This window comes from Tachypleus tridentatus, chromosome 2 (assembly GCF_004210375.1).
Source record: "Tachypleus tridentatus isolate NWPU-2018 chromosome 2, ASM421037v1, whole genome shotgun sequence".
NCBI lineage: Eukaryota > Metazoa > Arthropoda > Merostomata > Xiphosura > Limulidae > Tachypleus > Tachypleus tridentatus.
In genome coordinates, this window is record NC_134826.1 from 135,621,020 (window position 1) to 135,639,422 (window position 18,403).

General features: G+C 35.5%; 1 protein-coding gene across 2 annotated transcripts; it reads left to right on the forward strand.

The window, feature by feature from the left end:
- The first annotated feature begins 9,186 nt into the window (after positions 1 to 9,186).
- LOC143245187 (4-galactosyl-N-acetylglucosaminide 3-alpha-L-fucosyltransferase 9-like) lies at positions 9,187 to 14,609 on the forward strand. 2 transcript variants are annotated; one of them, XM_076491227.1, is made up of 2 exons: positions 9,187 to 9,382; positions 11,139 to 14,608. In XM_076491227.1, the coding sequence occupies exon 2, from the start codon at positions 11,147 to 11,149 to the stop codon at positions 12,434 to 12,436; it is 1,290 nt and encodes a 429-aa protein (XP_076347342.1). In that variant the 5' UTR covers positions 9,187 to 9,382; positions 11,139 to 11,146; the 3' UTR covers positions 12,437 to 14,608. The 2 variants fall into 2 exon arrangements, with proteins under 2 accessions (XP_076347342.1, XP_076347343.1); XM_076491228.1 differs by lacking the exon at positions 9,187 to 9,382 and adding an exon at positions 10,658 to 10,831 and having other exon boundaries at positions 11,139 to 14,609.
- Positions 14,610 to 18,403: the final 3,794 nt, after the last annotated feature.

Below are 18,403 nucleotides of genomic sequence, written 5' to 3' on the forward strand. Positions count from 1 at the left end.
ATGGATCCTGTTGTTGTACATGTGTAACAAGAATAATGGACTTACTGTAATGATGCATTCATTTTCCATTGTACCATAGCTTCTACTACTGAAATGAGAATGTGGTTAATGTACTTTAACTTATGAATAATTTTAATATTGTGGGATATTAAGCATTATTATTGTTTTACAAATTTAATACACTAGATCTCAAGGATTCAGCTGTAAATAGAGTCTTCACATTGATGCAGTCACTAATGATACAATGTTAACTGTTGAAATGATTTGTAATCATTCTAAACATGTTAAATTTCAGTTAAAAGATTTTAATTTTAAAAAGTTGTAGTTATAAGCATAGTAACAGGTTGTCGGTACTCAGTTTGTGGAAAGCAGTACTTTTCAAACTTTCGTTTATTAGTTTTTATAAAACTGATTACAAGAAGACTGAGTGATATGAAGTTATGTAAGATAATTTTACTTTGTTAAGCAATATTTTTGGAATAATATTTTTCCATGTAAATTTTGTAAATAATAAAATGGTTATTTACTACAATAATACAGCTATCATAAGTAGACATTTTGGTAAATGATACTTGTGCAAGGAAACAGTGTTGATTCTCAACACCTGTCCCAACACAGTGGTCTCATCCTGTTATAATGAGTAATTTGTGTTCCAGAGATCTGAGCAATGTTGAGTGATCATGTCAAAGAAATTATTTATGTTCAATTCTCCAAGTATGTTGGTAGTGTAACATGTGGTGAAGTACAGTGTAACTTGTGAAAATTAGATACTGTTCAGTTATTGTATATCCTGTGACTCATCACTGATAGTTTTAAAACTAGCGTTAGTATGTTTAGTTCCAATTTTATGTTTAATGAAGTTAAACAGTAATGGAATTATGGAACCACATGCTGAGTATTGGTACTCATAGGAATAATCAAATGAACTGTGGTGGAAATGTTAATAATAATTTAAATGACAAACATACCGACTAATAATATCATTCTATTGCCTTTCTGTAGTTTTAATCTTAAAATGTGTTATTGTATCATTGTATGATCTAGTTCGTACTACAGACATTTGTGGTATGTGTCCTTATAACCTTTAAAATGAATTAGACCTGTTCACAGCTGCCAGTCTATGGACTGCAGTAGTTCCTCAGGGAAACTTTAGCCAGTCTATAAGACAAAAATTAATAATAAAATATTGTGTTTCAAAATATAGCTACTCAAGTATATTCTTTTACAATATAATTTAAGAAATTGATGTTACATGAAATAGTCTGAAATTTTATAGAAGACATTAACTAGTTAAAAATCACCAATTTTGACACTGGTGTATAAAATACTGAGAAAAAAATTCTCTTCTTTTCCATTATTCATAACACATCATTAGTTTAGGCCTAAGGAAACTAAAAATGGTAAAGATACACAGGTGGTTAATATATTGTTACAAGAGATGCGTGAATGTAAAAAAAAAACTTGAATATGGTTATCATTTGAGTCTCACTGTGAAGAGGTTTATTTGTTCGAAGTAAAGGCTATTATATATCTTTTATCACATTAAATCATTCCAAAAAAGGGAGAGGATAGGAGCTTAAGAACTTATGGATTTTTCTGTTTAAAAGTCATATTTGAATAAAAGGGAGTAGATTGGAAGTATTGAGAAATATGTGATGACCTAATTCTACTACAAGACGTCTCAAGTTCTGATTGAGTTACTATTTTTTCTCTTCACACCAAAACTAAGGAACTTTGATAGAAAGATATACTTTTATGGGTTTTTTTTTTCAAATATAGTACTCTGATATACATTTACAATCTACAATAAGGAGCTTCATCTGGAGTAAGTATAAGCCACAAGTGCAAAGTTGTTCAACAAAAACTGCTAAAATTTGACATTTTTTTGCGCATGCCTACGCAAAAAGTCACGTGAGTTATCAGTCTAGCATTTTTACTGAAGCTTCGCCTAAAATGAACTGTTTTTATACTTTTTTTTTTTGTCATTCAGATTAACGACAACTGATTTAGAGCAACAAAATTATAAGGTAAAAGGATGAACAGATACAGAAATATTGGTTAGGCCAAGCAAATCAGATTAGAAACTCCATGCAATCGCTACAGCTGTACAAAGTATCATTATTTCTACTACTTGCTCAAGTTAATATCACGTGACGCTAAATGCCTTTAAGATAAATTCATAAGATTTAATAAATTTGTTCTGAAAATTTAGCGATCGATAATTAATGGTAACCGTCCACCTGTAAGTGATGACAAGAAACGTGACAAAAGAAAATGAAAATTCCTCTAAGCTTGTCAATGTGCTACCCGTGGAAAAATACTTCTAACTGGCACGCATGGCCAAGTGTGTTAAGGGGTGCGACTCGTAATCTGAAGGTCGCAGGTTCGCATCCCCATCGCGCCAAACATGCTCGCCATTTCAGCCGTGGGAGCGTTATAATGTGATGGTCAATCCCACTATTCGTTGGTAAAAGGGTTGGCGGTGGGTGGTGATGACTAGCTGCCTTCCCTCTAGTATTACACTGCTAAATTAGGGACGGCTAGCACAGATAGCCCTCGAGTAGCTTTGTGCGAAATTCAAAAATAAAACATACTTTTAACTAAACTATGAATAGAGAACTCTGTGCGGAAAGCAACGAAACGTAAGTCATTTGATAACTCAAATTTTCTCTTTCTGTTGGTCATAAATAGTACAGTAGTAAACGTTAGAGAAAACCATTGGCAGTTATGAAAGAGGTGTCTGAATTTCTATTCGATAGTTCTTTAGACAAATATGATTGAAGGCTATAAAAGTTTGCCTTTGTTGAGCGATTATAGTGAGTAACTTGCATAAAGTTTCGTACTGTTCAGAGGGGCGGTAAATAAATCGGTTTGGTTTGTTTTGAATTTCGCGCAAAGCTACTCGAGGGCTATCTGCGCTAGCCATCCCTAATTTAGCAGTGTAAGACAAAAGGAAAGGCAGGTAGTCATCACCACCCACCGCTAACTCTTGAGTTACTCTTTTACCAGCGAATAGTTGAATTGATCGTCACATTATAACGCTCTCACGGCTGCAAAGGCGAGCATGTTTGGTGTGACAGGGATGCGAAACCGCCACCCTCGGATTACGAGACGAGCGCCTTATCCATATAACCGTGCCGGACCTAAATACATACATTTTATCCTATAATCTACCCCACAGCAGCAGGTCTGAAGGCTTGTACTGTTGGAAACTGGGTATCGATACCCATGGTGTACATAGCATAGATAGCGTTGTGCTTAATAACAAAGTATAACCCATAAAACTAGAGTCGAATGTGTGACGTGGTTGTATAGGTCGATTTCTGAGTATTTGACTGGGCTGTTCTTATTCCCAATTGCCCCTGCCTTTTGTATAAGTGTACATCATATAACATTTGATCAAGATTTATCATTCTTCCTCAGGGTTTGTCGAATATTGTTGATTTATGAGCTACAAGCAAAATATTGGATTCACTGATGTTTGGAAGACAAGGGAAAGTGCATTGGACTTCCTGTAACGCAGCAAACTCTTACACAGAGTTTTCAATGAGACTAAGGTACACTGTTAATCCCACACATGACTTTTTCCAAGCAAGACTTAAGTTTGCCAGTCGTAACATGAAAAAAAACAAACAAACTGTGATGTACATGCTGAGAAGACTGGATTTCATCATGGTGACATGGTATCACTGTATATAGTATAATTAATGTCGCAAGAAAAGCTTTCTTCCGTGGTTAACTAATTTTTGTGAAACGCTTTTTGCTGTAGTCAAAATAAGATGAGGCGTGCTAAATCAAATCCATAAGAGCAGGCGGTCCAATGAAAGGTCACACTGGAACTATGCCACCCAGGGAATGGTTAAAGAAGAACTCACTATATGTAAATCAATCTGTTGAATAGTCCGAAGTTGATGTCGATGTAACATTCAATGTATCACCAAGGCTCGAACCACGATTAGATTTTATCAGCTCTCTACCTAAAAAAAAATATTCTCTCCTTCCCCCACACATACATTGTTAAGATGGCAAATGATGGTAAAGAACAAGAAGTCATCCCATCCTCGTATTATACACCATGTCATATAACAACAAACAAACACCGAAATTCAGCACTGTGCAAAAGTATTAGGGAAAATTCAAAGATTAGATTCCAGAGTAAAAATGCATCTGAAGACGGCTAGTATGGGTATTAAAACTGTTATTTAAGAAGGTCGAAACCTTCTTAGGTTATCTTCACCTAATTTTTACTTCAAGTGGGTATCTCATCACCTCGAGATTCCTGGATACCTTTAAAGAACAACGGAAAGTAAATCACAAATGTAACATCAAAGTTTTATTAATCTGCATACTTAGTTTAACAGTAACTCAGTAGTTCTTCATTTCAGCAAACAGCTAATATTTTCTGTGTTCCCTCTTTGCTTTAATAACTGCAGACAGTCTTTCAGGCATTGTTGCAACATCTTTAATCAAAGTGTCCTTTAGAAATGTACTTCAAATATGTGTAATAAATTCCTATAAAGTTTAACTTCTGATTTTTAAAGTTTATGATCTATCAAATCCCGGCCTGGCATAGCCAGGTTGTTAGGGCGCTCGATTCGTAATCTAAGGGTCGCAGGTTCGAATCCCTGTCGCACCAAACATGCTCGCCCTTTCAGCAGTGGATGCGTTATAATGTCACGGTCAATCCCACTATTCGTTGGTGAAAGAGTAGCCCAAGAGTTGGCGGTGGGTGGTGATGAGTAGCTGCCTTCCCTCTAGTCCTACACTGCTAAATTAGGAATGCTAGCGCAGATAGTTCTCGTGTAGCTTTGCGTGAAATTCAAAACTAACTCATAACCAAACATATAAAATCCCAGACTTGCTCAAACGGGTTGACATTGGGGTTCGGTTCTGTGAGGGCTATCACATCATTTGAATGATTTCAGCAGTTTCTTTCTTAGCGAAGTAATTTCTACATTGGTTGAATGAATGTTTGGGATTATTATCTTCTTGGTAGTAAACTTCTTTACCAATAATATGCAAAACACTGGGTATACCATAACGGATCAGTATTTAATAGTGCTCGCAATGTTACATTATTTCATCCATTTTAAAAATGTCTCCTGTCGCCTCAGCAGAAAAACAGAACAAAACCATCACATTTCCCTTCTCCATTTATGCTTCAGAATAGGTGTTATGCATTGAAGTTAAGTATATTCCACCTTTCTTCCCGCCGAAGGTACAACCTACTGTTTGAACCAAATATTTTAAACTTGGATTCATCCATCCGTAACGCCCTTTTCTAATCATTAACAGCTCAGTTTTGTAGTTATTAGCAAATTTCAGATTATTGGCAATATTTGGAGATCAAAGTAATAGTTTTTTTTTTCACTACTACACAACCAGTCATTCTAATGTATTGAGTCTTTTTTATCATATAGATCCGGACACCTTTCTATTATATGGTGCACGGTCGCTAATCCTACGCTTGAGATCAGTGTTAGTCTTCCTTCTGTCCTAGAGGCTGCACAAACAAAGATACTTAAGATTAGTATCATTGAGTTTAAGTGTTCTGCTTCTTCCTATTTTAAAATTTATCTATCTCGGTTTCACGTTCTTTGGTGTACTCCAAAGTGTTTGGGGATCATTTCAAGTCTACAACAATTTGTCGGAGAATCCAACCAGCATCACAATAATTTCATGCGAACTCTCTGCTCTACTGACAATTTGCTACGATTTTGGAACCATGGAATGACAATAAACTTAATTACTAGAATCAAACACTGTTTTTTTTTTATCAAGGTTTATTTGTAGAATGCTATTAAATCGATTTCTTCTAGCATATATCAGCATCGTATGCTAATTCCTTGCTAATTTTTCTCTATATAGCTAAGATACTGCATGAGGTACCAAGACAGTTATTTCAGACTATAAATTTTATCCGTATATTCACTCAAAGAAAATCCTTATGACATGCCCTTGATACAAGTATATGGGAATTCTAAAGAATGATAAGTTTTCTCATCCTGGCTCATTCTATTGTCAACGTGGATCATTTGAACATTATCAAATAGTAATGGCATGGAAGGATTAGTCTCAAAAAATGGAAAATATGACAAAATATTCTCTTGTCGTAACAGTTTTGCACAGTATTGTAGATTTGGTGACTAGCCATATTAAGAACAGTATATAAATAAACCTAGAGATTTTATTTTGATAATTATATATAATTTTTTTAAATATTTGTTTAGTGCTTGTAATGGTTCTACTTACGAATTTTTAATTTAATTGTTAATTGGTTTTACTTACTGATATTGTCTTCTTGAAATAGGATTATTTAAGGCACTACAGGATATAGAGCGAGACAACATTGTATACTGTGTTTTTGTTGTATTTTTATTATTTAGAGGCCTGAGGAGGTTTGACGTCAAGTAACGAAAACATGGCTTAACATCTGGAACTTTCTTTAAAATATCTAAACAGTTTGAGCAGTGTAAAACATCATTTAAGTAGAAGTAAAATTATTATTGTTTTGTTTTTTAATTTACAATGAGTCCGAATTCATAGGTTATTATTTGTTTGAATATGTTAGTCAGTTCAGTTTTTGGAATATTTACGCCATACGTTGTACAGAACTCGAGAAATTAGGAATTGAAATAGTGTTATTGGTGTACACAATTATTTGTTTTTGAATTTCGCACAAAGCTACATGAGGGCTACCTGCGTTAGCCACATCTAATTTAGCAGTGTAAGACCAGAGGGGAAAAAGCTACTCATCACCACCCGCCGCCAACTGTAGAGCTACTCTTGTACCAACGAATAGTTGAAATGACCGTAACATTATGACGTCCCAGCGGCTGAAAGGACGAGCATGTTTGAGGAGAAGAGAATTCGAACGAGTCGAGCGTCCTAACCACGTGGCCCTGCCGGGCCTATGATTTTCTGAATATATCTTTAGTTTCTACAGCGTGATTGGTAGTTCACACTACGTTTTTGGTGCACTGTAAATCCTGGAGGGTAAATGGAAGAACATAAGAAAGTAAAATAAACTTTTGACACTTTGTGACGCACCATATGGCATCCAGAGAATTGATCAGTTTAAAACATTGACAGTATATCGTACGCTCACGAAAAAAAAAACAAAAAAACAGCGAGTTATTTTCAAGAACCAACGAATTACGATTTTTAATTATATCTGTAACTTAGTATTCCCTTCAAGAATTTTTCTGAATTTTTCATTTATATTGCTTCGTTTGTTTTGGAATTTCGCACAAAGCTACTCGAGGGCTATCTGTGCTAACCGTCCCTAATTTAGCAGTGTAAGACTAGAGGGAAGGCAGCTAGTCATCACCATCCACCGCTAACTCTTGGGCTACTCTTTTACCAACGAATAGTGGGATTGACCGTCACATTATACACCCCCACGGCTGAGAGGGCGAGCATGTTTAGCGCGACGCGGGCGCGAACCCGCGACCCTCGGATTACGAGTCGCACGCCTTACGCGCTTGGCCATGCCAGGCCTATGGAAGATGGTAACACAGTGTTTGCTTGAACTGTCATTTATGAAATTCTCATTACCGACAACAGTATTAATACATGGGCGATTTTTATTTCACACGAAACGTTTTAGTAGCCACCTGTTATTTGTTTGCTTTTTTTTTCCATGGCTGTACTTTTTTTGAACAGCTGAGCTGTTTTTAGTTTGGATGTAAAGAGGCTAGATGGTTACGGTTTCTCAATATGCACAGAAGAAGCACATGTGCTGATTAGGTTACAGCTTAAACTTGCAGATCGCTGTGAGCTGATTTTGCTGTAGGACAAAAATGGACACAATTGTGTCGTAACAGCTACTGTGTTTGTTAGCGAGTTCCCCGACAAAGGCCGTATTTACAAAATCAACATATTTATGTAATGAAACACTTCCTTGAGGCAAAGAACACTGCAGCTAACATTACTGAACAATTTTGTGATACGCCATAAATTGTTTTGACTATATACGTTTTACCATTGTTCAGTATCCTTCACATATCTCAGGTATTCGTGATACGCTTACAGTATTGCGTGAATGGTGTATTATTTGTACGTCAACTCTCGTAAGTGTCATCATTTGTGTTTCGAACATTTACAGAGTGAATACAAAATGGCGTAGGTTATTTATGGATAAGAGTACTCAAGCACACCTGTATTGCAAAAGTAACTGTTGAGCAAAAATGAAACAATCTTTGTGTTATGATTTTAACACACGAGCAATAACTCCATAACAGTTAGGATGCTGAACGACAACCCAACAGAGAAACATTTTTCTGTTTTACTTCTGAGAAATACACTGAAGTAAGGTGTTTTGTTAGCAAACAAATTTTTGAACTTTGAAAATCGTTTTAAGTATTCATAAAATAACTTCAAATGTACCGATGTTTTTCTTCTTCGTTTTCGAGTGAGATATCTCTTTAACGAATGGTTTCTCGCAGTCGGAGATGCTTTTCATTATGTACGGTTCAAAAGAGAAAAAGATATGTTTTACTGAAATATTTATCACTATTACGATAAAAAAAAAAACAACAAGTTTACCATCTATGTTCAAACATCAAATGCATACGTATTTCTCTTCTGTCTACACATCAAGTTATTCACTTTTATGACCCCCTGATTAGGTTTTACATTGTAAGATACACAGTATTTAAAACTATGTTAATCTGAAGACGTCAACAGTCCTTTAATAACACCATAACCACAAGAAGCGATGCTAATATATCTCTCAACGTATAATCCCTTTACGTATAATGCACCTAGTTTACAATAGAAATTAGTATTTGCGTTAAATAAATTACAAAATATATTATGTTCATCTAACAAAATGTTACATTCTAAAACGTTTGAAATTGGGATAAAATTCCAAATATCAAGGTGTTTGGGCTGTTTTTTTTTAGTAATTCAGCACATGCTCGAAACGCATGAGAATATTTGTGTTAGTTATTACTATTTACTTTATGCGTTCTTTGAAAACAGAGAGAGTACTGAAAACATCACACGGCTGTTTGTAAATGTATATCCCAGTTCTACGTAACCTCACTTGTTTGAAGTATTATTATGTATTTTTGTATAACTTCCGTTTCCTTTTCATTGTTGCACGCTCTGACGTTTGTCCTTTATCTTCGTTTCGTCAGGTATTTTAGGTTTATTATTAACATCCATTCGATCAACCAATGACGAACATCGTGTGCTATTAACGTCTTATACGTCCGCGGGTTTGGTAGTTAAAAAGTAGAGGAGAAACAACAAATCTAAATTCTTATTGTAAGTGTGCTTAATTGAACAGCTGTGTTCTGAACTGAAATACATTTATGTCGTACCTGTGTACTTGGATAAAAATGGGAAAGCAAAACCTTAAGTACTGAAATACCCGGTAAGATTAAAATGAAAACCATGTTATAATGTCATTAAAAATCGCTTTTAAACTTGCATTACTATCTATAGTCCTTTGTTTGTTCTAATATTAAGCTACTTTCTCACGTAGGAATGGGAAATGCTAGCAAAAATATATTCGTAAAGTAAATATCTCTACGCTTAAAGTATCTTTGTGTGACAAGATCCTTCATCTTCAGTTTCTGTTCATCAAAGTTTCTTCAGTCACTTCACTGAAAATGGGGTTAAAGTTCAAATATCAAGGAACTACTTGATCAAAACATCCTATCGCATGGAAGATATTACATTCGAACTATTCAATGGATATAAATTTCCTTATTTGTTCACGGGTCGTGATTCATCCAAAAAAGTAAAAAAATCGCTAATTTAAGTATAATTTAATAATACTTTATTAATTTAATTATTAGGCATACTTTACAAACAGTAAATCGAACGTGATCTCCAACTCGAGACTCTCTGTGGCTTGGCGATAGATTTGAGGGTTTATGAAGCTGAAAAAATGGGGCTCGGTTTCTGTGTAAATACCTCATTTTATACCTTTGCATGAAGGAATAAATATTTACCCCAATAACATTGATTTCATCGTAATGATATCTCGTCTTATTGTTTTTTTCAGAAACTGTATTACGTTGGTATATTTATTATTTTACAATATGCTTTAAAACATCTCTGTTAAAACGCACGTACTCGTATACCCTACTTTATAAAATGTAAAATTATTTACCCACGATATCGTTGGAAATAGTGGTTTAGGTATGAAGGTGGAATTATCCAAGAAAAAATATCAAAATTTATTTAGTAATTTTATTATAACTTTTTATTCGATCCACTACGACGACATAGTTGCAAATTAATGTGAATAAACACGTAAGTTTAAGAACATCAGCAGACGTAGTCGTTGGTTCAAATAATCTGAAGACTTTATTTAATAAAGTTGATGACGATAAATTAGAAAACGAGAAATAATTATACAACTGTTTTTCTCGGAGCAAAATATCTTTTATTGAAATTACAGGGAATACTTTTACTTCCTCCAATGTCACTAGGTGGACTCAACAGGTAGCCCGACGTGGCTTTGCAATAAGAAAAACACACCAAACAAAACGTTCGTTCTCTTTGCGTGTAGTAACTTGTAATCAACAGCTGTTTTAATCTGTAGATGTATTGTTTCATGACCGGGGCTTGAATGAGAGAGAAAAGGTAAAAATTAGAAAAAACACATTCATAAACAGCAACATAGCACGTTTCAGTAAGTTGTTTTTGCTACGTACGTATGTTATGAAAACAAATTTTAAAAAAGTGAATTTGATAAATATTTAGTTATTATCTTTAATCCATCTTATTCAACAACAACAAAAAACAAACTGTTTACCAATACTTCTGAAACTGATGTGACACCTCATTATAAAAGAGGATGATGTGAAACGTGGTAGGAAAACATTTTGTATATTGTTTTTTCTCTTGTCTGTTTTTCTTAAAGTTAAAGTTTATCGTAAGTAGTTATATCAGCGTGTGTATTTGTACGTATGTGTATATTTATATGAATTCTATCGTCTTTGTGGAGGCAAAGTGTATTACAGAGAAGGAAAAATGGACGCTACCTAAAATATTTGGAAAACATTATATTGTGACTTTAATAATTTGCGGGAAACTGAACGTAGCAACTGTAAAAATTTTGTTTTTCATTTATACATTAAATATACTTCTAACTTAAGCATTCTTTAAATATTTTACAGCTGAAAATATGTGTACATTTCTCAATACATCGAAAATGCGGATATTTCTTCTCTTATGTGGCATTAGCTGTTTCGTGTTTCTGTGGACGTTGCACTTTCTCACATCAAGGTTTGTGGAAGTGAAATTCAACCACGTTTTTGAAGACTCGAATTTTGTTCGTGTTTTCCAGCATAAAGCTAGACAGTTTTTCACGAAACGTTTACACCACGGCGACAAAGAAAAGCATGCTGTTTGTCCAACTGTTTCAACTGAAATTGAAGTTGTGAAGCAATCCCGTAAAGTTGTAATTCCTGAAGGAAACTTGAAAAAGGGAAATAATTACAAAATTATTTTTCTCTGGACAAAATATTTCAGTTCAAATTACAGTGAAGATTTTTACTTCTTTCGTCCTGGAAACGAAACATTCGTTCGCTATGGTTGTAGTAACCTGTGTGAAGTAACTCGGGAGAAACGGTTGCTTTCATCTGTTGATGCTGTACTGTTTCACGCCCGGGATTTGAACATGAAAGACCTACCAAAAATTAGAGAACCTCATCAAAGATGGATTTTGTATGGACTAGAATCACCCAGTTTAACCAATCTTCCATGGAAGAGTATTAATGGGTTATTTAACTGGACAATGACGTATAGAGAAAACTCGGATATTCAAGCGAGGTATGGTTATACATGCAAAAAACAATCCTTGGGAAAAAATGAAATTCGAGATTATTTCAAAATAAAATCTAGAGAGGTTGTTTGGTTTGTTAGTAACTGTCACACGTCAAGCAAGAGAGAGAAATATGTTCGTGAATTAGCAAAGTTTATTCCTGTGGACATTTATGGAAACTGTGGAAAAAAAAAGTGTATACCCTCTCAGTCGTCTAGATGCTATGAGAACATCCTAAACAAATACAAGTTTTATTTATCGTTTGAAAATTCCATATGTAAAGATTACATAACCGAGAAGTTCTTCAATATTCTAAATTATGATATAGTTCCAATAACATTCGGTGGAGCAAAATACGAACATTTTATTCCTACAAATTCGTTCATCAATGCATTAAATTTTCCAGACCCCAGAGACCTCGCCAAGCTATTGAAGAAGATTGGTTCCAACGGAACTCTGTATAATGAATTCTTTCGGTGGAAAACGAATTATAAAGTGTATTTACACCGCTGGATGTGTGAACTGTGTGAAAAACTTCACGAAGATACAACGCCTACTGTCCGATATAACCTCAAAGAATGGTTTGTGAAAGAAGCTAATTGTTTATCATGGAATTACACGAGTAAAACGTTTCTGCCATTAAAGTTGTGAATGTTAGCTTTAGAAATGTTCAATATTTTATCTAGTTTGTTAGACGCACTCAGACGAACTTTTATATAAAAATTGCGTTGAATTTGTATCGTGTTTGTTACCATTTTACATACAATGCGTTGTTGTAAATATAATGTTTTGTTTGGTATCAGAAATAAGTAAATGAAAGTTGATTCATGACAGATTGAGATAGGTTGGATTTGTTAATGTTTCCATATATATTGATGGATGTCTATTATAAAGAGAAAGCTTTAACTGACATCTGCCAAATTTAAATAGTGTTTAATAGGTGAAAATACTCTTTTTACAGACGCCGTACAAGGAAAACCTTGACACATTGTTAATATTCTATAACCTTAGCTTTAAGCGCATAACAACACCAGAATACAATTTGAAACGTGACTTGCTAACAGCTTAGACTTGCGGACTGGGAAGAGCACAGACAAAACCATAGAAGCGACACTAAACGTAAATGAGCATTTGTTTTTGGATATATTGAAATTTCTGGTAGCTTTTCGAATTCGAAAACGCCGGACTAACAAGGCTTTCTCTGTGTGAATGTTTTTTTTTTTTCTTTATACACTTGCACTTGGTTGGAAAAAAAACATACATCTCGGGGTTAACTGTTATAATGTTTGTTTACTTATTTAGATGCAAATATTTTCTCGGTTGTCTTGTTTGTTCTTGTTTAAATTTAATCGTTATTCTACTGAACAAACTAATATTTAAAGCTAGAAAGGACAGCTAGTCAACATCACACGCTGCTAACCCTGCGGATTTATTAACGAATAGTGAGATTGACTATCACTTTATAACAGCCCCACGGCTAAAAGGCCAAGCATTTTCGGGGAATGATTGCTATCTCGCCTCAGGTATATTACGAGTCAAGCGCTCTAACCAACAGGTCGTGCGACACGGTATATCTGCGGACTTGCACAGTAAAAACCGGGTTTCGATACGCGTGGTGGGCAGAGCACAGATAGCCCATTGTGTAGCTTTGTGCTGGCCCGGCATGGCCGGGTGGGTTAAGGCATGCGAATCGTAATCCGAGGGTCGCGGGTTCGAATCCCCGTCGCACCAAACATGATCGCCCTTTCAGCCGTGGAATGTTATAATGTGACGGTCAATCCCACTATTCGTTGGTAAAAGGGTAGCCCAAGAGTTGGCGGTGGGTGGTGATGACTATCTGCCTTCCCTCTAGTCTTACACTGCTAAATTAGGAACGGCTAGCGCAAATAGCACTCGAGTAGCTTTGAGCGAAATTCAAAAACAGAGAAACTTAAGGAAGGCTTCCCGGATCGACATTTCAAGTCGAACTGTGGGTTCATGGTGGATTCTGGTCCAACTTTCACCTTGGCATTCAGGTTTGGTGGCATCGATCATGGTCAGTCCCCCTCAAAACGATAGGAAAGTAATTACTACCCACTGGGTCAATCCTCCAAGAGAAGCGAGAGAAAAGTGCAGGGGAGCAGCAGTGAATGATTGACTAAAGTGCGCGAAAATAAGAACCAGTATTGAAGAAATAAAGGAAGTGATGCGAGGGCATACATTCTACAGAACGACCATGCTCATCAATATCAGTATTAACACAGAAGAGATTGTATCGATTAAAGTCTTTCAGGATTAAACAGATACCAGCCACCCTCCTCTCCTTCACAGGCCATCACGTACAGAAAACACATAAATAGATGTTTATATCAGATGTTTATATCCCAGAAGTATAATAAAATAAAGACACAGAACCTTTCCTGTTAGATCCCTCTTACTACATACAGGAATCCATCTTGATGGGTTGTCTAAAAGTGGAAACATAAATTTCTTTAGTCTTAAATATATTTGAAGTCACTAAGCGAACTGAAGTGACATTGCCCGTTAAATTACATTAAAGTTGATAATATTAAAGGTATCATAAGTACTCTTACTCTTCTGTAACCTGTTTTAGTTTCTAAATTATCCATCTCTGAATATAAGTGTGCAATACTAACATTGGTTCAAAGTATTAGAATACCCCATCAGAGGTAAAATTAAATATTATAACACATCTGTTATTTTCGCAGCGTCACTTTCAGAAAAATAAAAAGTATTCTCAGTTCCTAATAAGTCATTTTATCAATTATTTCCTTGTCATTCAGCTTCAAAACAACAGAATACCTAACGCTCGTCAACAATAGGTCAACAAAAGAACCACAGGAGAATAAAACTCAGCTCTCATCAGTAATGGGATCTTAAATTTTCTGTTGTTTGTAGACTCTTTATACTGATCTTAATTATTTTCAATGGGGAAAAACCATCTCTTGCGATATATTCAAGTAATTGAAAATGCTAAAACATGCTTGTTAGGGGGACTTAACGAATCATAAAGTTTGGCGTACAACTTCCTAAAAACTAAAATGCAAATAACAGATATATTTTACGTTTATCGCACTTTTCGCAAAAAGGCCTCTGTTGATTTATTTGGTGAAGTCTTCGGTTGCTGGGCAGCTATTTGTTGCTACACACACACGTGCTGACCTTTCATAGTGCATGCAAATCCTTTTAAGATTATTGATTTTATACATCAGAGGTTAATAGGTACATAGTTTCATTGTAAAATAAGTTTTAGAGTGGTAGGTTGAAACATAAAAGTAGTATCACAGGACGACAAGAAAGAAGAATAATAGCACATTAGAAAAAACACGGATTACAAAAATAAAATATTCCAGAGACTGGTTTGATTTGTAGTAATACAGTAAAATTGTAAAAAATAAAATACATAACTTGTGCAAAATAACAGTCTACCGTGAAACACATTTACCTGTAAAACAGTAAGTTTACACAAACCACGCGGTAAGTTTCAAAGCTCGAGAGTCATAAATTAAGCACATACAAAGAATAAGTGACAAACATAATGCTGCCCTTGTTATCAGTAGCACAAGGGGAATCGGTATGTCGAATGGAAGTGATGCATGCTAGAAAACCTTGGGCTTTATCAATCTGAAGACTGACAATAGAATTACTTTAGGTTTTATTGCAACTCTAACATTACATTTTACAAAGAAGGAGTGGAAATTACTGTTTTGTTTCGTAATCAAAGACAATGATAACGTTGACTTTATTTAGGTGCGGTACTCCTATTCTAATATTAAATGTTATTAACCAACCTAAGAAACCTTATTTTTCATAAATAAAGATATATAAATATCACAACATCTCGAGGACTCGGAAAACTTTAATTACAAAGATACACAGAAGAGCGTTTTATAAAACGACTGTAACACCTGTTATTAACAATCACAATGGCCGATCTTTCCAACCTGTAAAAAATGGCTCGAGTCTCCTAAATGCATGGGTGTTTCAAATTTTTTCCAAGTCGTGACTGTACATTCTGTAATATTTTGTTCGAAATAAGTTATAATTCGATATTTTTGAATCGTTTCTCCAACTGGTAATTAGTAAAGTCACGAAACCTTTCAGTCAAAACATTTACGTTATCTTGAAATAAATACATTTGTTGTGACAATAGTATATCAAATGAGCCGTCTACCGTACAGGTAAAATACAAGGCAATATAGGTGTTTGAAATAATCTGTCGGGCGAACTGTGTAATATACAGATAAATGGATATATGGAACAGTCTCCAAGGCAAACTGTGTACTATACGGACGTCATATGTGGCGAAACAGATGTCTGGAACAGTCTAAGGCAAACCCTGCACTACACGAATATAATACAAGATATCTACTACTGATAGGAGCGCCACCAATACAATCAATTACTCTGTCCATATGACTTTCTCAGAGATCTGTTGCTGCCATTTCGTGATGGTAGCTTTCAGTTGAAGACTGAGTGCCGAAAATTGGAGATATAGTTATGCTCAGAAAACTAAACGACTAGTAAACAGCAGAATCCTTGGTGGCCAGGTGGAATGAAAATTCAGTTCTTACTATTGAAAAAAAAACCTATGTGAATGTAAATGATATTTCACGTCCTGTACTGATTCACCAATGTGATTTAATGTTATACACTAATCACAATCTTGCGTTTCCAGCAATTAGAAACACAATAATGGCTTTGTCTTTCACGCTGAGTGTTATTTCTAGAAACCAATGAAATATAGTTTCCACAATTCTTACGTTGGAATTGGCTTACTAAAAACAACCGGCTATATTTATTGGCCAGAGTTTTCTAGTACACTTCATAGTTTTGAATCCCCCCTTCTCCTGCGGGAAGTCGACTGAACGCCATTCGTTATTATTTACTAATTAGGTTTTTACAGAAACTGTATCTTCTTGGTGGCGAGAGATTTCAAATAATAACTAAAGAAAAAAAAAAGGCTTCCCATATAACTTTGTAACTTTCCGCTGTAGCTCAGTGGCGCTGCACACACACAGTTCTTGCTTGTTTAGAATTAAGCATAAAGCTTTGACATTATATGGAGGTACGGCATTTTGCATAAATTCTATTCATTTAGGTTGCGTGGCCCATTTTAAGTTGTAATTATTTACTCTACAGGCAATTCCAAGTCTGTGTGGATTCAACTCTTTCCTGTCCTTTTACACAGGAACTACTTTCTACTTTTGCAAATTGGCTCTGTGATGACAACTTGCACATCTCTTGTTGGTTGTTGGGCATGAATTTTATGGAAGAGCAGTTTCAGACGACCCTCAATCGCTTGTTGAAGTACACCACAGCAAAAGTTTTGGCTTTTCTTTTTCCAAAAATCTTTCCATGCATTTTTGCCACCAGTAGGGTCTATACCCCAATTCCAGGATCTGTTTCAGTGATATTGTTCTTCCTGTGCTCCTTAAGGCAGAGTTTTGGGACTGATCTTTTACTGCAAACTTATTTTTTTTCTCACATAAAGAAGCTACGTGTAAAACGTTCTAGGACATAAAAATATTTTGTCTTCTCTCTTGCACCTATTTTTGAATGGATCAATGTTCTATGCTCAAGATCTATTGTGACCTCATTTGATGAAACTGACTTACAGGTCTTTAGTCTACGGTTCTACTAGAAGCTAGAACCTATTCACAATTTAGGGCTTTGGCTCTGCACGTGAATTTCCTCACTTTTCCGGTCTACAGTTTGTACGGTGAATCTCATAAACTTTATCTTCACCACAGCCATTTGAAACTTTCTTCGCATATGCTTCTAAACTTCAATCCTTACCATAGCGTCCCACATGGGGTTGTGACTTCCTTCCTCAGCAGGCTATGATCTTTCAGAATAGACAGCCTGACATTCTTCGTTTTGACCTTCTTGTCCGGACGCAGCTGGCTGAATTGGGTCTGTCCTTGGATATCGTTGTTGTTTCCACTGATCAACCAATCTCACCATGGCTTATTACAATCCCCACATGTGACCTTTCTTTGAGTCATATGAGTAATGGGGATACTCTTGATTGGAAGTACCATTTTCTATTTGTCAAACATATTTTGAACCATCCTTATGTTCCCGTTTATAGAGAGAGAGTTCGAAATCAGGTGAAGTTGTGGGCTCTGCCATGGTTTGTTGTGGCTCAGTGATTGCTCATAAGGTCTCCTCTACAGTTTCTGTGTTTACTGCCAAACTGTGTGCCATTCGTCTTGCACTGGATCATGCAGAAGCTATAAATACAGTTGTTGTGCAATTTACTCTCTCAACTCTCTATTGGCCCTGGAATCGTTTCATGTTATTTCTCACCCTCTTCTTGTTGATATTCAACGATCGTCAAACCATTTTACTTTATCCTTCATTAGTATCTAGTTTTTCTGAATTTCAGGCCACGTCAGTGTCCACGGAAACGAGCTCACTGATGCTGCAGTTATGTCCATCTGCTCTGATACTGTCACAGTCGTGCCGATCCCGTATATGGTCTATGGTCCAGCATTCATAGCTCGACTCCATGCCAGTTGGCAGTCGACTTTGAGTGATCATCGTGACAGAAAGCTTTTTCAGATCAAACTTTCTCTTGTTCTTTGGCTGTCTTGTTTCTATAAGGATCGAAGG

Excerpts from the sequence above, each read along its gene's own strand:
- LOC143245187 (XM_076491227.1), top strand. The coding sequence starts at position 11,147 with ATGTGTACATTTCTCAATACATCGAAAATGCGGATATTTCTTCTCTTA.